This window comes from Arvicola amphibius, chromosome 7 (assembly GCF_903992535.2).
Source record: "Arvicola amphibius chromosome 7, mArvAmp1.2, whole genome shotgun sequence".
Taxonomy (NCBI): domain Eukaryota; kingdom Metazoa; phylum Chordata; class Mammalia; order Rodentia; family Cricetidae; genus Arvicola; species Arvicola amphibius.
The window spans coordinates 47,364,453-47,386,466 of NC_052053.1; the positions used below are offsets into that span (position 1 = coordinate 47,364,453).

The 22,014-nt window shown below is 48.8% G+C and overlaps 1 protein-coding gene across 2 annotated transcripts in view; it reads left to right on the plus strand.

The window, feature by feature from the left end:
• Window positions 1-22,014, plus strand: part of Med27 (mediator complex subunit 27) — a 181,422-nt gene that overhangs the window by 134,156 nt on the left and 25,252 nt on the right. For both annotated transcript variants that reach the window (XM_038337205.1, XM_038337204.1), the window contains exon 5: window positions 20,732-20,839. In XM_038337205.1, the coding sequence (XP_038193133.1) occupies window positions 20,732-20,839 (108 nt within the window). The remainder of the gene's footprint in view (window positions 1-20,731; window positions 20,840-22,014) is intronic.

The following is a 22,014-nucleotide window of genomic DNA, read 5'->3' on the forward strand; positions in this document are numbered from 1 at the left end:
CTTATCACTGCTGATGGCCACATGGGCCACCTGGAGTAAGGACCTTCACAGTGTCCAGTGTCTGCAAAACTGTGTCTGCATTTGCCTTTGCCCAGGGACTTATATTAGGAGGTGGCCCTGCAGACTCCTTCCAGCAATTTGGAAGCACACATGTGCAGCTGTTCATCACGGCTTGTTTGAGACTGAGGATCTTAGGATAACCCGCACACGCAGAGGACGACTGAGGAGATCATGAAACAGCCACACAACAGAGCTACACTACTTAGGCTTTTGTCTTTGAAAAGATGAGAGAAAGACCTGTGACCCATGTGAAGCGACTTCCTGGGCAGAGTGTTATTTAAAGAGAAAAGCATGAGAAAAGCAAATGCTTTTCTCAATAAGGCTCCTCTTTGTATGGAGAGAGAAGACATCCATTACCTGCCCATTCTTAGGGGGCAGACACACATGGAGGGTTAGACACAAAGCGGTCTGTTTAGGAGAGAGTGAGAGGTGTGGAAATGGGTGCGACGGACGCGTGATGAGTCGGGCAGAGTGACTCTGGAGCTTCTGGGATTGAGGCCAGACTAGACTGTTTATCTTTTTGCTTTTGTTTTTAACCAAAAAGAATGCAAATAGAATTAAAGCTAAGGATATTTCAGTCAGATAATGTGTTCACTCCTTGAAGAGCAGGGAAGAAAGTAGAAAAGGAACTCTAGAACCTTTGAATGTGGGGTTTTGACCCAACCTTTTGGTTGAGTGCTATAATAACTGTGAACTAAATCATGCAGTATAGTTGGTGTCTGGCTTCACAGAGGTCAGGATTGGTATGTCCAGAACTCCAAGTATGTAGGATAGAGCACATGTAGAAACAGGAGCCATAGAAGCCAAGCTCAGATAGATAGATAGATAGATAGATAGATAGATAGATAGATAGATAGATAGATAGATAGATAGATAGGTAGGTAGGTAGTAGATAGATAGGTAGTAGATAGATAGGTAGGTAGTAGATAGATAGGTAGGTAGTAGATAGATAGATAGATAGATAGATAGATAGATAGATAGATAGATAGGGGGAGGGAGGGAGGGAGAGAGAGAGAGAGAGAGAGAGAGAGAGAGAGAGAGAGAGAGAGAGAGAGAGAAGCTGCCAATGTGGAAACAAAGCCACAGTAAATACTTGGTGTCTCATGGCAACTGAGAGTGTTAGTGTAAGCAGAAATGCTGGTGTGTCCGTGTGTGCATGCTTGCAGGTGTGCCCCAACCCTGTCTGCTTAGAAGGTCTAAATTAGAGCCCAAAGACAATGAGCACCTCTGTCTTCCCCATCTTGGTCTCTGAACTCCAGTCTTGCTAGCAGAAATCCTTTGAGTAAGTAGCTAAGAACAGTACAAGATGAGCCTGGTGCTTCTAGCTGTGCCAGAAAGTAGGGGGAGTGCCCAGAGAATGATGGGGCGTAGAGTGTCAGTGAGCATAGATATCATTTTGAAGAGGCCCTCACTAGCCACACCTGGGACTACAGGGTACCAGAATAATGGCATCACTCATCATAACCCGCAGAGTACAGTCCTCATCTGTGAGTCTGCCTGATGAAATGGAGGAAGTATTGAGAGGCATCATTGTGACTTCATAGTAGCTCTGAGGAGAGAGAGCTTTAATCTAGGGGCAGTGGGAAGTTGGGCTACCATCTTAGTAAGTCTTCAGGCATATGTCATTGCTTGCTCCACCACTGCTCTCAGGCAGAGAGGAACTGAGGACTGAGCAAATGATTAAAAAAAAAAAAAAAACCAACTTGGTGGGGGAGGGGAGGGGACCTTAAAAAGAGACCATAGTCTCAGGAAGCTTTATGGACACCTGTAGTTCTGACATCTCTGAGCTAAAATCTGTTCCATGCTTCTGTGGGGATATGCAGCCATACCACATTTAGCTGTTTTGAAGGCTGCTGACTTTGGGTCTGTAGAGTTAACAGAGCTCTGTACAGCTGTTTCATGGGCATTACCCACTCCTCCTGCTCTGAAATGGCTCTCACTTGACCTGTGAGCTCCTAAGGGGTAAGGACTGACCTCACTGTGAGACGGCGTCCTGTGGGTCTTTCTAGAGGCAATTCACTCCTAGGGAAAGTTCTGGAGCTGAGTCCTCACTGGAATCTCTGCTGCCTCCCAGAACAGCTCCCATTCCCTCCCCCTGCTTTCTTTCATCTCTTTGAGCATTCATGCTTCTTTTGGGTGACTTTCAAGAGGCCTACAGATCAGGCATTGTGAATGCTACACTCAAACATGGCGGCCGTGTAGAAGATGCCAAACAAGCTGGCGGGTGGAGAATGGAGGCTGTCACCATTGCCTCATCACGGGTTGGCAGCTCAGAGAATGCACCATGCGTCTCGGAGCTCCTGGCTCTGACATTAAGTCAAATTCAGTCAGGGATCAAATGGTTTGGGCTTGGTTTTGTTTCCTAATTTCTTTGAGTACTTTATGCTTTTTCTTGATTCCCCAAAAGCTGCTCTCTCCCCATTATGTCTCTAGCTTCCTTAGTTACAGGACAGCCCTCCACAGATGTGCCGTGTACCTGTGTCCTAAAACCCCCTCAGAACACTGACTAAATTGATGACAGCCTGGTTAGGCAGGCTGTCTCCTTTGCCACAAAGGCTGATCCCTTTGCCAGCAGTCATCAGCCTCAGCGTTCCCAATGGTGCCCTATAAACCCTACAGCCGCTCCACCTATGTGTTTCAGTTGCTGTGACCCAAGGAGCTGGGACTCTGATTCCACCTCCCCAGCAGGTCTGCCTCCTTAGGCTGGCATTTGTAGGGTGAATTTCAGTGTTGGAGAAGGCAATTCCAATACCCAGGGAAGAGTGGTGGGTGTTACTCCCTAAGTGTTTGTGTATATTATGTGAAATTGATGTGTGGTAGAAACAGCTAGCGTTGGCCTTTTTGAAGCAAGGTGAAGCTGTGCATTCCCCAGTCAGAAAAGTGCCCTCCCGCCCTTAACTGTGTGTTTGTCTCCGGCTGTCTAGTTTGATTTATTCTGTAGTAAATGTTGGGCCAGTTTTCAAGCCAGATAACTTATCTTAAACTCTGCCCCCAATTTGGCCTTATTCTGTTTCAGTGTGTCCCCTTGTCCTGTAACAAATGTTTATTGATCAGCCTCTGAACGATAGCCCAGCCCCTCCTCTCCAGCAGCACACTGTTCCCCACAAGCTGCCTGTCCCACCTCAGGCATCTCCTTAGCACTCTGCCTGTCTTGACTATGCCTGGTCTGTCCCCAGGCTCTCGCCTCTGCTCTTTCCTTAGCCTCCTGGTCTCCTTTTCTCTAGACACTACTCTCCGTCTTTCACCAGAGTCTCTGTCCTCCGGCCCCAGTGGTGTGCAGAAGAAAGCCTCCTCCTTCGAGATGCTGGCGTTATTCTGACACCTTGGCCTCAGTTTACCTTTTCAAGCTCATCTCCTCCTCTTCCCTCCTGCCTGGCCATGCTCTCTTCTGTTGCTCCATCTTGAAGGAGACAATTCTTCCTTGTACAAAGCAGACCAGTGTCTTGCAGGAGGGGCAGCCTGCTGAATGCCAAGAGTTCCCTGCATTTATTGCAACAAGCAACATTCTTTCTTCTCCGCTGGCTTCTTGGTAACTGCCTGCTTCTGTGATGTGTACCTGCTGTTTCCTCTGCCTGTGGCCTCCTTCCCCACCTGTGCCCCTGGCAGAGCCACTGTGCATTCTCTAAGATAGGGCTGTGCTCCCTACTATCTTTCATTTACCTTTTGGTTGGGTAGTCCCTCCTCCCTCTGCTCCTCTAGCCCTTCATCCACCTGTACTGATGGAATGTACTGTGTATAGATGAGGCACGAGCTGATCTTAAAAGAGTTGTCCTGCTTTAAAGCTCAATTTGACAGTATCTGCAGTCTGAGTACCTCTGTGCACATCCTTTATGATGGCCCTAAAGGGGAAGGGCTGAGATCTGCCTGTGAGCATCTGTTGTGTTCCTTATCTGTACTTAGCCTTCCATAATAGCCCTTGCTACTGAACCCAGGACCTTTACAAAGAAGGGTTCTCCTGGGACATCCTTCCACAGCACAAAGAAACAGCCTGGACTATTGTTGTTGGGCTTGTTAGAAAACAACAGTATTGAGCAGTAGGTAGTCTGGGCCCTCAGAGTTTGTATTTGGCCCAATGGAGCCATGTTGTTCAACACCCACAACAGTCTATAATATGCTGCAAGAATGCCTCATGCTTCCAGAGGCAGAGCTGTGTTGGAAGCTGTTAGCATGGGAGTCCAGGCTGCTCTTCAGATGATCGGGTTGTCTTGATTCAGATTTATACACAGCAGGTGAATCTCATTAGCCCAAATTCACACTGCATAGACCAAGCTTGTAAACAGTCGAGACCTTCAGGACTGTATTAAATCTTCAGCCCATTTTGAAGCAGTGCATCTTGACAGTTTACTTTATTCCTTAATCCCAATCTACACATGTGGCTTTTCCTCCCATTAATCTCATTGGATCCACAGAATGAGGTAGCATTTGCTTGGTTTCAACCCTAGGGCTGTGCATAGTCCAGCTGTTGACAGCTGGATTAAAGGATGAGTATGAATCTGCACCAGGATGGCCTGTGGCCTTGTTAGCTATATCGTGTGGGACTTTAATTAGAATTAGTTATACTAACTGTGCTGTCTGTAGTCAGAACAGCAGCCGTACCCACAGCATGGATGGTAGGAACTATAGCACACACAGGCTCTGGAGAACCAACCCACCTGGGTTTAGGTGCTTGGTTGGCCCTCTCTAGGCATGCATGCACCTGGTGTCTACTTGCGACTGTATCTACCTTAGTGCTTCTGTAAGACAGAGATGATGACAGTCCTGCCTCTTGGGGTTGGTATGCACAGAATATGAACCAGCCGTGGGAAGCATAGGGTGTCAGGAGTCTACTAGGTACCTACTGAAGATCTTGACATCTCATACCTCTCCTTTCTGCACACATTTACCACATCACTGTGATCCTAAGCGCAGCTCAGAGACACTTCCTTTGTAAACAGCGCCCTTGCCAGACACTGCATGGACATGTTCGTCTTCTAGCAGTAGCCCAGCACCAGCTGCCATCTTTCCTTCCCTGGCTTTTGCAGTCTCATGGCGCCTTGATTCTCGCCTCTGCCCTGTTGGTCTCTGCACTGCAGCTGCAGTGCTGCTCATGAACTGTTGCTTCTCTGCCCAGAGACTGCTGACCTCCTACTCTATGGGGGGGTCTCCTTCTCTGCCCAGAGACTGCTGACCTCCTACTCTATGGGGGGGTCTCCTTCTCTGCCCAGAGACTGCTGACCTCCTACTCTATGGGGGGGGGGTCTCCTTCTCTGTCCAGAGACACTGCTGACCTCCTACTCTATGGGGGGGTCTCCTTCCAAACCCACCTGACTCGCCCTCCCATGTTGCCGGTACCTCAGCATACTGTCAGTTTCTGCTCACTTGAATGCAACCTCTGAGCAATGGTTCCATCTACCACACAGTGCCTGTCACTGCAGGGTACCCACCAAGCGTATCTGAAGTGAAAGAATGTGCTCTTTTTCATTGGGATCCCACACCAGACCTGAGAACTGTGCACTTCCCAGAAGGCAGAGCACTTGCCTCTGCACCTCCCAAAGCACAGGCCTGGGCCAGTCTGGCTGCCAGCGTGTGCTATCTGCTCTGCTATGTGACTCTCATCTTTGTGATGCTCCTGAGACCAAGATTCAAGAATCTCAGTGTCTTGAGGTGTTGCCATGTTGGTTTTGTTCCTTATTGCCTAATTTCTGAATGGTTGATTTCTATGGGGCACATGGTGGTCACAAAAGACCAAGGAGGGCCAGCGTTTTGGTCCCTGCCTTTCTACTCTCATTCTTGAGCACATCTTCCCATGGCGTCCTCAGCTGGAAGCCCACCCCGAGAGAATTCTCTTTGACTTTCAGTTGTATCACCAGATCCTAGTTGTAGAAGGGATGCATTTCATTGTGACATTTCAGGCATCTGTGTAGTGTACGTTGATCATGTTCTTTACCCACTTCCACCTAGGAAAGGAAGATTGCACCCAGTTCTGTCCTGTTCTTGTTGTGTTTGCAAGTTCAGAACTGTGCGTGCTGGTGAGAGACTCTGAGTGCTCAAAGGAAGGCAAATGCTACAAGGATAAAGTTCATCCGCTGTCCAGTTCAGCAGCAACTGATGTGGGCACCATGCCCACAGCTCACCGAATGCTACTGGGTTCTAGTGCCAGAGATGGAACTCAGGGCTAGTGCCACCCCACTCTCCAGGGAGGACCTTCAGATTGCCTTGGGTGCTGTTTGGTTTGTCTTTGGTGTTTTCTTTAGTTTCTGTGGCATACGAATCGACCCTGACTTCACACACTCTAGGCCATTACTCCCCACTGGCTACAGCCCTATCCGTGGGTACTAGTTAAAAGCATCAGCTTCACTCCATAACTAGTAGGATTAAAGGATCTGGAGCCCTAAGCAAGCCACTGCCCTGTAGTGAGCACGGGTCCTCAGAGACCGTCTAACCAGAATATCCAGAAAGAGGTGAGTAGACAGACCATGGGAGCAGAAACAGGAGGACAAGCAAGCCTCACTGCCCTACCCTGGAAGATTGTGCCCCATCCTGAGTACTCTCTGATATAGTTCCTACTGACAAGCCTGGATGCTGTCTGGCCCTTTAACGGCAGCCCCCCGCCCTCCCAACAGAAGGTGTCAGCACAGTTTACAGATGAGAAACTGCAAGTGAAGAGCTTCCACGACAGATGCAAGGTCATGTCCCGTACGGCCAAAACTTGCAGCGAGCTCCTTGAAACGCTGGAGCCTGGGCTCCTCTGTCACCCTTTGCCATTATCCGTAAAAAGTTACCATGAGTTCAAAGACATACCAAAATCTCCTAAAACGTGGGTGAGTGGCGGAAACATGTTGAAGTGAGTTGAGGTTTTGGTTTTTTTTTTTCTCCTTAAAAGAATGATGGTTTTGATAAGATTTAATTTTGGTAGGAAATGCTTTCTGAAAATACTTGAGACGTTCCCAGTTCTATTTTCTCCCTACACACAGGCTTTATCAAATGATTGTTTTGTTGATAAATTTAGTGTTGAGTTGGGACTTACATGTAGACTGTACCTACCCTCAAAGGGAAAGGGGATTTTATAGTTTCCATTCATTCTCATTAAAATCAGAACATTTGCATTGTAGCTTTTACATCTAGTTCCAGGAATTTTAAGCAGTCTGATTGTATGGAAGTGGGTCGTATTAATTGCAAATGGCCTCGACATCTGCTTGCTAACATGGAGGGCTTTTTTTTTTTAGCCCCGTTTTGTTTTTATATACGATCTTCCAGAGTGGTTAGGGGAGAGCTGCTGCTGCTGTGCTAGGAAGCCGGGGTCTCAGAGGCTTGGAATGCATCCATAAAAATGAATTTAAGAGCGAGTCTCTGAAAGTTCTTGAACCGGGAGCGATTAGACATCTGAGAGTTGATGGGTTTTTATCCACAGTCTGTTAGGAAGCTGTCTTCTGTCCTTGGAGCCTCCATTAGTCAGCTGCTTGGAGGCCAAGGTTATGGTCCCTGACTCTCTAGTAAGCGTGAGGCCCAGTTCTACCTGCAGTGCAGGGCATGAGGTGGGCATGAATGAGGTCTGGTGGGACCCCGGCAACCAGTGACTCTCTAAACAGGCAAGTTAACGTCTTCCCTGGTGCTAGTGTGGTGGTGATGCCCACAGTAGGTCTCTCAGCATACTCTCTAAGGATGCCAGCGTGTACAGTACTGTGCACCGAGGCGCTCGCCAGCTAAACAACTCAAGCGTTTGCTTAGCTCTTTTCAGAGCCTTGACTGAAGCGGCTGCACACACGGACTCTTCACAAGAAGAATGTTTTGTATACCACTTCTAGCTCCAGAGCAGACACTTCACCTGGGCCTGTCTCAGTAGAGACCCCTCGTTATGGAGTGTGCTCCCAGCATCACGGTTGTGAAGAATGTCCGTCCCTGCTTCCTTTAGCGTTAGTAACAAGCATTTGTCTCCTGGATCAGAAAATCACCGAGAACACTTAGCTTAGAACTTACCCTAAACACACGCTGGTTCTTCTGGCAGCTCTTTGGGTGGTGGTTGTTTGTTTATTTGTTTTTGGTGGGTTTTAGGTTTTTGATTTTGTTGGTTTGGTTTGTTTTTTCAACTGCCAGTTTAAGGGTGAAGCGAGGACTAAACCTTTTCATGCCTCCTCTGTGTGTCAAAGTGAGTGACTAGCCAAGATTAGGGAAGGAGCAGGAAAATATGGAAAGGACGACGTGTCTTCTAAAGTGGGCGACGTTTCCCTGTGGTACTTTCCTGACCCGCCACAGTGCCTTGCCTAGGAGGGTACAGTTGGCATTTGCTGTGTGAGTAAATTGTTAGGTGCTCAGAGGTCTTTGGATGATTCTAACACTGTGTGCCATGGGATTCTAGTTAGCTACCCAGAGTCTGTGGCCTCCCACTCCTAGAATCGAGGGTTAAACATGAGATTTTTTTTCCTGCACGTCCTTCACTTGTGTGGCTATCTGCTGCCCTGCTTGCAAAGCAAATAGTTTTAGAAAGGGATTTGAACCAGCGGCTCCAAATCCTCACTCTCTGTGGCTTAGAAAGGTGGCAGGCGTTAGGAGTGAGATTGGCTGCCTAGAGCTGAGCAGAGCGAGTTGGTACACGAAGGGCAAGCCTGCCTTGAACCTGTGGCCTCGACTTCGTTAACAGCAGGCGTCTGAAATAGCGAGTTCTGGTAGTTGCAGGAGGTCTGTACCTTCTTACTGAAATCCTCCCCAGTGCACCATGACTGTATTCCCCAGTTAGTTCCTCTTCCCACAAACTGAGGCTTTGTTACCCAAAGGAAGGATCCTGGCTAACCCTTAGTACGGGGAAATCATTTAGAGCACTTAATTTGGGCTGACTCTTTATTGGTGCACTATTGCAATTAAGTTAGATTAATGAAAGGTAAATTCCAGTCTATACATGAAAAAAAAAAAACCTCTTGTAAAGATCCTAATTAGAGTGTGTGTTTATTTAGCCTCTCGTGCTTTAATTGCATCCGTCTTGCTATTTACAAACAGGCGTCATTAAAGAGTAATGAGTGTGTGAAGAGCACTGATACTAGCAGCAGATGGGGGCCATGGAAGTCTGCTGGTGGGTATGATTTTCAAGTGAAGGAGATTGCAGAGTGATGCTGGCCAGGGAGGAGAGGCAGAGCAGGCAGGCATTATGCAAGGCAGCAGCTTGTCCTTCGCTGCAGAGGGCTGGCTGCTTTTAATTTGTTGCAGCAGGGTAATCTGTAGAGGGAAACAGACACCCCGTACAGTCGTCCGCGACCTTAGCCAGCCATGCCAGGTGGAAGCATCCCCGTCCACCATCCCCCACCCACCCACCCAACGCGGTAACACACACATCCTGCCTCTGCCACTGGGCCTGCCCTGTGGTGGGGCTTTCCTTGCATCACACAGCTCTGAGCCCTTTAGCAGCCTTTCAGAAAATCCAGACGTGCAGTAAAGTGAGAAATAAGCTTCTGGTGTTTCCTTGGCACCTCTGATTTCACATCTCAGGCTTACATAACTTAGTTGTTCTTGGCGGCAGACGCAGCTCTGTCTCCCTTAGGTGGATGCTTAGTCACTCGTGCTCTGCCCCCACCTGACGTAAGTGTAGAAAAGCTGAGGCTCCAAATGGAAGAGAGAAGCAGATGCACACCAGAGACCAGTGATGATCCTGGCTATGTCACATCTCTAATTCTTGGTACCCATCTTATTCTGGGGCTTAACTCAGTACTGGGGTGCATGTTGCGACCCGGCTTTAAACCTCAGCACCAAAAATAAGTAAATCCCTCCCATTAATTAGGCTCCGGGACTGGGGATGTGGTACTTTCCAGAAGACTTGCCGAGCTTGTGGGGAGACCTGGGTTTGATGCCTAGCACTCACAAACAAAAGACCAAAAACCAGGTTTAAAATCCAGGTGTAGAAATGGCAACTCAAAGTCCTGGTTGCATGATATTTATAGGGATAAACAAAAATCTAAAGTGCAATGCCTCGGTTTCCCCGTGTTGCCCATGTCCAGCCTAGTGCACACAGTTCTGCATTCTATATAAATGTAAAGTGCTAGCGTCGGAACTAGAGTGGAGCTCAGATTTCTCCAGGGAGTCCTACAGGGTGAGTGAAACCAGCTTTAATTTATTTTAAATCAGGTTATAGGAACTCAGAGTTTTTGGTACATTTTATGTTTACCTTCAAACAAATTCATCTTAATTTTAGGCCACCTTAAACAGAAGTAAAATGTTTTTATTCCAAACTACCACATGTATTTAAGGGCACAGATAGCTGCATTATGCAACCCAGAAGAGTCCAGGTTAGGCTGTGACATATCTCTTTTGTAGTTGTTAACTTACAGCTGTTCCTAGTTTCAGCTCACAAAACTGTGGGGCATTTTTCCATTCATATTAATTGGATTTTAAAGTGACCTTGTCCATGTATTGATTTGAATTAAAATTTTCTACATCAAGGTCAAGTTGGCATACATCTTACAGACAAAATATTAAAACGCCAAGTGCTGCCTAACAGTATTGACAGAAAAAAATGGAAATTTAACAAAGCCAGGTTTGCCCCGGCGGGCACTGTCATACCATTCTAAGTGGACTGGCAGGTCTACACGGAGACCACCATTTCCTGGTCCCCACCATCACGGGGACCACTCCTTTAAGTCAGGAAAGAGCATCCCTGTTACCCAGACTGACTTTAAGGTGAGCCTTCAGCTCCACAAATGCTACCCAGGGAAAGGGGGAGGGGGCTGTTAGGATCCTTTAAGCGGTGTGGCATTTTTCTCTAGCTCTTTGTCCTGAGTCCATTCTCAGAACTGCCCCTCAGCATGCTTCTCTTTGTCATTTCAAAAGTAACTTCGCCTTTGCACGGGGAAGCCATCCTTCCCTGTCATTGTCATCTCAGTAACTGCCCAAGACCGTCTGATTGTCTGGGGCTCGACATGGAGGCTGGAAGAGCCCACACTCACAACTCTGTTTCCCTCGTGTTCAGTCCAACAGCAACGTATGTCAGTATTTGTTGATGGGGGGGCATGTTTGCACACTCACAAACAATGTGGAGGTTCAAGGTGGAGGTTCAAGGTTGATGTCGGGTGTCTTCCTTCACTACTTCCTGCCTTATGTCTTAAAACAGGATCTGTTATTTCTCTCCAGGGTGCCGCAGTTTGGCTAGTCTCACTAGACAGCTTGCTCCAAGGATCCCCTCTCTTATGCTGGGATTACAGATTGGCATTTATGTGGGTGCTGGAGATCCAGACTCCAGTCCCTGTTGTTTGTGTAGCAAGCACTGCACCCACCCAGTCATTGTTCCAGCCCTAAATCATGTCAGTCCGTGGCATCGCCCCATCCCTACACTGGTGCTGCGCGAAGCTGCCATCTCCCTGTTCTCGTTTGCTTCCATGACCCCTCCATGAAGCAGATATTGTACACATCAGCCATGCAAGGCATCCCTGGCCTCCCAGAAGTCAACTCCTTTTTAGGCAGGTGGATCTCTGTGAATTTAAGACCAGCCTGGTCTAGAAAGCAAGTTCCAGGACAGCCAGTGCTATTAACACAGAGAAACCCTGTCTCGGCGGGAGGAAGAAAGGCAGGCAGGCAGGCAGGCTTTGCATCAGAGACTCTGTCTGCTCCCCATCTTTGCACCTGCTCCCCTCTTGCTCTACCCTGCCCTTGGTTTAAGAAGCTTCAATGAAACTCGGGCCATGCTTTCCCCTGGCCATCTTGTCTTCTGATTCTGTACAGAGCAGTTTTTCTCCACCACCTCCTCTGCCCTCCAGGAATGTCCAAGCACAGGAGTGGGCCTCCCGGAGCGTGCGTCCATCTTGACAAATTCGGGTGCCTAATAAATATGAGTGTACAAGCAAGCTGCTAATCTGTCACTTTGTCACTCATGTCATTTTCCACACACCATCCTTTCCTGAACAAGCCCCTTAAGCTGTTTTGTTCACTTCCTTCATAACTCCAGTGGCTCTTCATCTCTCACCTGCCTGGTATCTGCCACTAGACCGATAGCTCCATGAACTGTCTGGCCATTTACCTTTGTAGGTGCTAATGCCTGGTCTGCACATTATACATAATAACACGTAGACAGAGGAAGGAACGCAAGGGCGAGACATTTGCATTCCCAGGTAGTTCTGGGCTGTGTTGTCTGTGCCTGTTTCTCCGGCCTCCTTTCCGCATCCCCTCTCCTCTCATTGTCCTTTCTCCCTTCAACTCCTGCCTTCTGCTGCAAAGAGGCAAATTCACAGCCTACCAGGATGTGTTCCAGTAGAACCTTCCCTGCCAGACCACCTTGTGTTCCCTTGATCCCACTGCTCCACCCAGTTCGTCGGGTTCTCCACACAGAGTACCGGGGAAGGGCTGATGCCTGGCAGTCATGCTCTGTGCTAGGTTCAGGCGTAAGGCGTGTGCTAAGGAAGGACTGCTTTCAAGGCTGTCCGCAGCGCCCATTGTTTGCAGTATGGTCAGAAATCATTGGGCTGCTTCTTCATCAGCTAGCCCATGTCCATCCTCACTCCTTCTGGTAGGGCTCTGTGCATGTCTGTATCTAAACATTAACGTGGACTGGATTTGCTTTTGATAATCCCTAGCAGCACAGGGGAAGCAGGGTCCGTCCTCTTCCTCCTCTGCATTTCTGTTGTTGAGAGAAAGACAGATAGGATTGTGAGGAATTTTATGCCTGTAATACAAAGTGAAAAGGATTCTGTGACTCTGCCATGAAGCTTTCTGTGAAACCCGCGATAAAATCCCCTGCAGTCAGAGCAGCTGTGGATTTTCTAGAGAGGCAAGAGTTAAGGAAAGTTTAGAGCATCCGAACTGCTAATGTTGATGGCTCCTTAGCAAATGATTCAGTTTACTTATCAATGGACTGAGCCATCTGATGAGAAATAAACCATATTAGATGGCGTGTTTAGTAATTATTAAAAATAATGGCAACAGTAATATAGCAGTTGCCACCATGGCATGGCTCTGGGAGACAGTAGCACTAACTGCAGTCCTCACAGAGGCCCCACCTTGAAGAGGAGGCCAGGGCTCGCTGGGTGGCTTCTCCCTGGCCATACCATTCTGTTGGTGGCAGAACAGAATCTGAACGGCATAGCTCCTTTGCCTTTACTCTGTGCAGGAACGACACTACAAAATGACTAGCTGACTCCTTGCCTTTTGCTTAGCAATCACTTTCTACCTTTGTGCCCCCCTCCTGTCAACTGGCTAAAGAAGTGGGCCATTTTCCAAGGAGGGTACCTTGCCCAGATACACTGCCCGTGGGGCAGAGCCAGGATTTGCCCAGGAGTCTGAGGGAACACTGTTGTCCGTCTTGTTAGCAGACTTATTTTACCTGCCTGCATTTCCTGGTCCTTGTCAGCAGAATAGAAAGCACCGCCACCCTTGTAGCTGTTTGACTTTGTGTCTCAAACCTAATTTCTGGGCAGGAGTCTCCTCCCAGTTTGAGTTTCGCTTCCTTTATTTGCCCTCCATCTGTGACATGATGCTCTACCATCAGAGGCATGTCCGAGTCCTTCTCGTGAACACACCCTGAAATGTGGACAGACCTGGTTCTTTCCTATGCTGGTCCTCGGTGTGCTCTGGTTTCCTAATCACAGCCCTCACGTTCCCTGGAGATGTGCTTGCTGTCCTGTCCTCACAGATCCCACACTCCCATCTTGCAAAGTACAGCAGACAGCCCATGCTCTTGACCCCATCCTTGCCAGTGCTTGAGCCTCTCAGAGTCAGCCATGTTCAGATGTTTGCGTCTCCAGCCAGCCCACTGTTTCCTAGAAAGAAGCAGCCGCCAACACTCAGCATCCTCACGCCCCTTGCTGCTGCAGCTTCCAAGCTGCTGTTTGGAGGACAGTTCTGCCCAGCATGACTCTAGCAGGGCTGCACATACCCAGCAGTTGTGTGGAATCCAGAAGGCTGGCTTTTCAGATGCACTAAAATTAGACAAAGTGGGTACATTATTAGCGTCTTATCACAAAGCCATAGGTGAGGGAAGCCGGACTCCTAGGGGGTAGGGTTTAGAGATACTTAGCACAGTGCCAGAGAAGATTGCTGAGAGGCTGGAGGGTCAGGTGACTCCTGACTCTGTGGTCACTGTTGCTGGCATTTGGATTCATGGGCCAGGCAAGATACGAGGAAACAACAAGAGGTAGCTCCTGGCCTTGCACAGAAAAACGACGACCTTGGACTCAAAGTCTTCAGCTTCCTTCTGTTAAAAATGGAAATAAGACAGCTGCCTGGGCTGCTTCTGGGGTTCTTAGAGGAGTGCACGGCGCCATGCAAGCATGCCCCATCCTTAGGGAAAGAGGTGTGTTATTCAAAGAGAAGGCCCCAAGGAGCTGTGCAAAGCCTGGGTGCCCTGCCTGGTGTTTTTTCCATTCCTCACCTAAGAACCTTCCTAAGAGGAGTGCTCTTAGAGCACCCCTGGGACTACCCCTGAGCACAGCTACCTCCACCCTGAGCCTTTCCCTCCCTGGCCTTCACAGGCATCTACACATAGATGGCATACAAACACACAGGCACATATGCCCATAAATAAAAATAAATCCCTAAAGAGATAAACAGTGGTGATCAAGGTGGAGATAGAACCTCTGCAGTCATTCAGTTCTCCAAACCAGTGTCTGGATCCAACTCGTGAAAAATAAACTCCAGTCAGTATCTTTCGCTTCATTCTAGTCCTCCCAAATTAGTCCGGAGGAAGTTCCTTAGGATCATAGTGAAGAGAAAAATGACTCCTAAACACCCTAGAGGTGTGTGTGTGCCTGCCTTTCTGCCTCTTCACCTCAAAGCATTTCTTAGATTGCAGCAGGCCCCTTAAGGCTTCAACCTTGTTTGTGTGAAAAAGCATTCGTGGATGGCTTTAAAGAGTGGTGGCTTTTTTTAAAGTTAAGACATCCTCTCCCCAGAGCAGGGCTCAGAAATACAGCCAGCTGTCGGAATAGCAAATCCTATGATGTCCCCTTCACCGCCGGCACGCGTGCACTGTGCTGGGTCAGGGGCCATCTGGCCTGGGTTCCTCGGCATGTGGTCAGCATGCCTCCCCCAAATCCTGCACGTAGATATTACTCATCGCAAACTGCTTTGGCTGTGCACAGACTGCACACATGAGTGGCTGGTCACCTCTGCTCCCAAGAGGTGGTCATCAGGGAGATAGCACTCCAGCCACCAAATCCATTGGGTTTTTGTCAGTAACAGAGCTGAACCAATATTTCTTCCCTTCTTGGCTTTCCTCACACTTCCTCTCCTGTCTGTGACATTCCTGACCACAGTGAGCTAGGATCCTCTCAGGAGAATGCAGCTTGACTGGTAGCTGCTAGTGACTACCACCCACCCAGAGCACGGCTAACCCATTGGAGACTGGCAGTGCCAGCAGGGAGGCCCTGCTCAGGAAGCATTGCTTCCTTGACCGTCTTTACAAGTGCGCTACTTACACTGGACCGACTGCCACAAGTGGTGAGCGAGCTCTCGGGAGCCGTGTTGTTCAGTATAGAAAAGTGTTACCTTGGCAACAGCAAGCATGCTTCATTACCAGATGGCATTAGCTTTTATCTGTGACACCCCATAGCCATTGCCAAGAACCAACCCATAGCCCCTGTCAGTGAACATCTTGCTTCTGACTATGGCAGCCTTGGCAGGGTGTGGAAAGATGTCTACGGCCCATCTGCAGTGTACTGTATCCGTCCGTCAAAAGCCCAAGGTCACTACAACCTGGTGCATCCAGATATGCTAGAAACCTGCACTCTCCACATACGGGAGCATCTGGCTTACTGGGTGGCACGTTGTAGAATGTGCACCCAGCTCCATACTGATGGCTAGTGTCCACTCCACCATGTCACACTTGGAAGGATGCTTTGTCACCCTCGATGAGTATTAGAACCTACACCTCCCCCCTGCCCTCCCCCCCCCACGCGCTTTTTAAAATTTCTCAACCAGCACCTCCTCATTCCATCCCACTGCTAAGCAGATGGGCATGAGAGACTGACTCCTCCTATGTCACACTTCCTGTGGAATGGAAGTCCATGCAAAAGAACAGGCCCTTGACCTGTTCTGTACAATAAATGCCCATCACTGGGGTCAGTGATATCTGGCTGATCAGCCTTGTGGCAGCTTTAATCTTCCCTGACTTGCAGGTCGGCAGGTCCTTTCTGCCTAGAATTTGTTCATGAGACCCACCATTTTATTTGTCCTGGAAGTTTAGCACCACGGTCTGTAGCTTCCCTACAGCCTTGAGTGTGGCAGCAGGAGGGAAACTAAGCCCCAAGTGGTAGTTTATTGACCTGGGCAGTTGTTCTGGTTCCTTTGCTGCTAGCTGGCCTCAAACCTTTGCACCTTGACAAACTCCAGAGGCAGCGGCTTCAGGCTGAGGAGCCATAGCTCCTACTGAGCCCTTCCTCCACGTCCTTCACAGTACTGCACATCTGGCATCGCCTGCTGGGCTCCTCCCAGCCCTGCAAGAGGCAGCCTTGTCTCTCGACAGAAGTACTTCACTCAGAGGTGCAAGGAGTCCAAGCCTCCCAGCAACAGAATCAAGACCTGACTTGGTTTGGATACAGCATCACCCAAGAACAAGCTGAAATTCAAAAGGCTCTAATCCCACCTCTACAGCTTAGATGAACTCTAGAGCCCTTCCCTACAAGGCTTCATAGCCTTGTGGAAACGGGAAGACAGTAAAACAAACCAGTGCAAGTGTGCTGAGCACCAGCGGCCCTCACGTCAGTACAGTGGGCTCTTGCCAAAAGCCCAAACCCCAGCCTCATTCCCTGTGGAAGGGTAAGGCACGTCCATGCGCCCTGGGAAGGCATCTGTGAGTGCAGACCCACCTCAGGACGGGAGCCTAATGCACAGTAACTTCTCTCACCTCTTCAACCAGCAGAGTTCACTCTTCAGCAAAGCTTAAGCGAGGTCCAGCTCAGGCTGATGGAGGCCCACAGTTGGTGGGATCATGGCGTGAGCAGTCCTTATTCTTTTCAAAGTAGCATTTGAGGACTGCTGGACATCTGCTAATGCTGGACAGTTGCTGTTTGCTAGACATGAGGTCTGTCCCAGTTTGGCTTTTTATTTGCAGAGCCCGTGTCTTTACAGATGCATACTAGAGTATTTACAGAGAACTGACCCCATATCCGTTACTTGGCTCACAGTAGTACAGGGAGAGGAAGGAGGTAGAGGTGACACTAGGTGGCTAGGAGGTAGGGCCATAGGGGGGTTTTTTGGTTTCAATTTTATTTATTTTTAGACAGTATCACTAGTTAGCCTTGGCTAGCTTGGAAGTCTGTAGAGACCAGGATGACCTCAAACTCAAAGAGAACCACCTGCTTTAGCCCCAAGTGCTGGGACAAAAACCAAACACTCTCACACCTTACTTACTAAATGGTTTTGTTTTGTTCTTTTAAACCAAGGTGGGGTGGGGTAGAGAGATGGCTCAGCAGTTAAGAATGCCTTTTGAAGAAGACCTGAAGTTTGGTTTCCAGCACCCATGTTAGACAGCACAAAACTACTGGTAACTCCAGTACTAGGGCATCTGGCTCCTCTGGCCTCTGAGAGCACCAGCACAAATGTGCTCACTACCCATAAACCCACACGCATACACTTTTTTGTTTGTTTGTTTGTTTGTTTTTGGTTTTTCAAGACAGGGTTTCTCTGTGTAACCATCTCAGCTATCCTGGAACTCTTTTTGTAGATTAAGCTGGCCTCAAACTCACTGAAATCCGCCTTCCTCTGTCTCCCAAGTGCTGGGATTAAAGGCTGTACCACCACCACCCGGCATACACATATTTCTTTAAATACAGATTTAATCTCTAAAGAATAAAAAACAAAACAGAACTTGGAGGTCAGGCATGCAGGTTCACACCTGTCATCCGAGCACTCAGGAGGCAAAAGCAGGAGGATTGCTCCGGGTTTAAGGCTAACCTGTGCTACCGAGTGAAACCTTGTCACAGACCACCCCCTCCCCCCGCGCCCCTAAACACCCTAACCGGCCATTGCTGTGTTCAAGTGGCAGAGGAGTCAGGCGTGTTTGTTTGTTGTTTCTACTCAGTAGCTCCCTTTGCTGGCAAGAGCCGCGTGAGGAAGAGCGAAGCAGGTGTGTGAGCAGCTCTCTGGTTGGCACGGCTCTCCTGGACAGCAGCTTGGCAGATTGTAGTATTTGCCCCAGTAATTAGAATTCTGTGAATCTATCCTAAAATAGAAAATGCCCCTTAGGATGACAAGAGGGCTCAGCAGGTAAAGGTGCTGGCCTCCAAACCTAGCAACTTGAGTTGAGCCCCTGGAACTCACAAGCTGGACGGGGAGACCCTCTGACCTGTACACGCACTGTGCACACATGCACCCACACACATAGACACACAATAAGTGATAAAATGTAACTTAGAATAATATTGACCCCCATGCAGTGGCCGTGCTGGAAGTTCCTGCTGCCGTCGTTTCCATTAGGGAAACTTGGAAACGCCTTAAGTGTGTGGCAGCAGGAGTGGAGTGGGAAGGGGTAGCCGGTAGCTGGACAAGTAGCACCTGGCACTGTTTCTGAAGACTGAGGCGATATGGAGGAAGACCCGTGGCATAATTATGTCAGAATTTGGTTTGCAGGTCTATATATTTGTACATGTCAGGAATATGAAAATCATGTATTGACTAATAGAAATATTTAAAGAAGTGTCTTAAAACCATAAACGGTGACCATCTTTAGGTGGGAAGTCATCATCTTCCTTCTGAGGCCCTTAGTGTGCCTTTCTAGGATCCATCTCCAGAAACCCAAATTCCTGAGACAATTTGTCAATTACAACCATCTAGATTCAGTGTTTTTAGAAGTCAGTTCTCTGTTACTGAGGCTTCTAAGCTAGCCTTCTGTGTGGTGGGGGACAGGCCCTTGGTCTTCAGGTCTGCCTCCCCTAAGTCCTAGGCTCTGCCCTGCCCTCCTTCCCTTTCAGGAGGCCCCTGCTGATCCTGCCTTTGTAGTCCATTTACATCCTTAAGTAGTGATTCTTGGGTACCTGAAGAATGTCACCCATTTAAGAGTGCAGAGTAAGATGTCTTTGTTAGCACCCTTAAATGTAAACAAGAGTGTGTGTGTCTTAGCTCTTACCGTGTTTATGTTAAGCACTTGTAAGGCACACAAAATGGAAGGAGTCTATAAAGGGAGCTAGGTGTCAGGATGCTCACCATCACCCAGGACTGCTGAAGGAAATGGGAAAGTAGGTCATCAGAGACAGGAAGAAAGCTTCAGGGAACAAGGGGACAAGAAAGGTTTGCTTGAAAGTAGTCTCTAGATACTGTCAGCCAGTTATCCTGGAAGAGCAGGCTTGCTGTGTGGGCTGAGACTCTTAGACTAGCAGGGTGGCCTTTCAGCAAATCTGAGACCTCTAGTCCCATTAACACCCAAGACCACGGACCTCCAGTGGGCTCTGGACCAGGACTGCCTCCCAAATCTCACTTGGGAACAGAGAAGGCATTGCCTAAGTACATAAGGAAAAGCAGCATTGCTTCTACTACTTTGAAGAGCCTGGTGCTTCCCTGGCATTGTGGGAGCCTTTTTAGGTGTTTTCTTGTGTGGGGAGGAGGGGGAAGGGATAGGATTGAGATAGGGTCTCACTATGTAGCTCAGGCTGGCCTCAAACTCTTAGAGATCCCCCAACCTTTGTCTCCCAAGAGCTGGGATTAAAGGTGTGCACCACTACACTCAGCTTTTTAGATCTTTTCTTGTTTCTTTCTTTCTTTCTTTTAATTTATTTACGTTTGTGTGCATTGGTGTCTTGCCTGCACGTATGCCTATGTGAGGGGAGGGTGCAGGTACCAGATCTCCTGAAGCTGGGGTTACAGTTGTGTGCTGCCTTGTGGGTGCTGGGAATTGAACTCAGGTCAGGTCCTCTGACGGGGGGGGGGAGGGGGGCTGGAGAGATGGTTCCGTGGTTAAGAGCACTGCCTGCTGTTTCAAGGGTCTTGAGTTCAATTCCCAGTGACTACATGGTGGCTCACAACCATCTGTAATGAGTTCTGGTACCTTCTTGAGGAAGAGACCTGGTCAGTCATCCTCATCAGCTTAGACCATGAAACCCTATATGGACAAGCTCAACAGAACTGCCATATACGGGCTGCCCGTGCATGCTTCAGCATTGCCAGGGCATACGTTTCATTTTTCAAATTTAGGTCCTCTGAAGGAGCAACTAGTGCTCTCGGCCGCTGAGTCATCTTCCAGCCTTTTAGATGTTTTCTTAGTCCATGGTGTGCGCTTGGGTTCTGAGAGAGTAAAGCACTTCCTGCATATCAGGACTGTGTTGCCCTTCTGAATAGGGAAACACACAGCCTCTTTCCTTTCCTTCAGGTTCTCTTGGGCGTTGTTTCTCCACTTTTCACCAGCTGTTTCTAGGCAGCTTCACCAAGGGGTGCTGGGTGCCTGCTTCTGCTCCCTACACCGCATTCCATGGGTTCCGCGTGTATAAACTTGGCCATGACACCGCTCAACAAACCAAGATCAGAGGACCCTGGCCTTGGAAAGTGGAGCATTAGGTACTCTACTGGGCAGATGGTGAGAGATAGGAAGGCAAGGCTGTGGTGCTAATGGAGCGAGCTAGGCTATCATTACCCGTATCACAGAAGGGTTTGCTATGTCTGCGTCTGTCCTCTACTGCCTTGCTCTGAATTAGGACAGATAAATGGTGGTTTCTGCCTCCACCCTTCAGCCCACCTCTGTGTGGTTTGCATGTTGAATGTGAGCCTTCACATACATGTACTCATGTTTTGACAGGTGACCTTGGGAAAGGTTTTGAAGGTGATAGTTGTCATGAGGAGCCTGTTCATCGACCGCACGATTGTGAAGGGATATAATGAGAACGTCTACACGGAGGATGGTAAGGTGAGCATGCTGGAGTCTGGGGCAGGGCTTCTTCTCTTCCCAGAATGGAGTCCCAGGTAAGTGATAATAAAAACCAGCACATCCACAAAACGCTCCACGAGCAGACTCATCAGCATGAGGATGAACCTGTGACAGAAACTGCTTCATTCTCTGCACTTGCTGCTTCAAGCCTCTGCTGCTCACTCCAAACCCAGTGCCCTCACTTGAATTTCTAATTGATCACCTTAGACCCCAGTTGCCTCATTAGACATGTCTTCTGAGGAAATAATTTTTTTTTCTCAAGTCAACCAGCACATCAATAGCCCGGGGTTCAGCATTCTGCTTTTCCTAGAGCCATGAGAAAGACTCAAGTTAGTTTGACACAACCCAATAACACTCTTTCCTTGACGCTCACTAATGGCCCTTGGGAAGTCCCTTCTCAGCTGCACGCTGAATACCTCAGCAGGAAGACCGTTTCTTACAGGTGATTTGTCTCACAGAACGCTTACTCTCCGCAGCCAAGCACACTGAGGGCGGCGATGTGAAGGCAGGTGCTTCCCCAGGTGATGGGTTTCCTGGAGCGTTCACTCATTCCCTGTGTGGACCTGTAGTTTCCTGAGCGCACACTCCCCATCTGGCTCTGTAGAGAGCTGCGGTGACGCTAACGAGAGCTGACAGCCTTCATTTGTGTCTGCTCCCCAGCGTGATGAGCACCTGCCCCACAGACCCACCCAGGTTCCCCTGTCACTCTCCAGCCTGAGACCCCCTCCCTCTCTTGGGACCTTTTCCTTTCCTCATTTTAAATGTTAACATTTAAATGTGTTTGGTAATGGCTGTTGCCACTCAATGGCCACAATTGTAATGAGAATAGACAGTTCTTGAAAAGCAACTGGTAGCTGTGGCTTAGCATGTCCTGGTGCTGTGGGAGTCCTGGTGCTACATGTGTCATGGTGCTGCAGGTGTCCTGCTGCTGCAGGTGCCCTGGCGCTATGTGTGTGCTGGCGCTGCATGTGTCCTGGTGCTGCATGTGTGCTGGTGCTACGTGTGTGCTGGCGCTGCGGGTGTGCTGGCGCTGGGAGTGTGCTGGTGCTGCGGATGTCCTGGTGCTTACTGTATGTGTCCTGGCGCTGCGGGTGCCCTGGCGCTGCGTTTGTCCTGGAGCTGCAGGTGTCCTGGCGCTACAGGTTTACATTTGA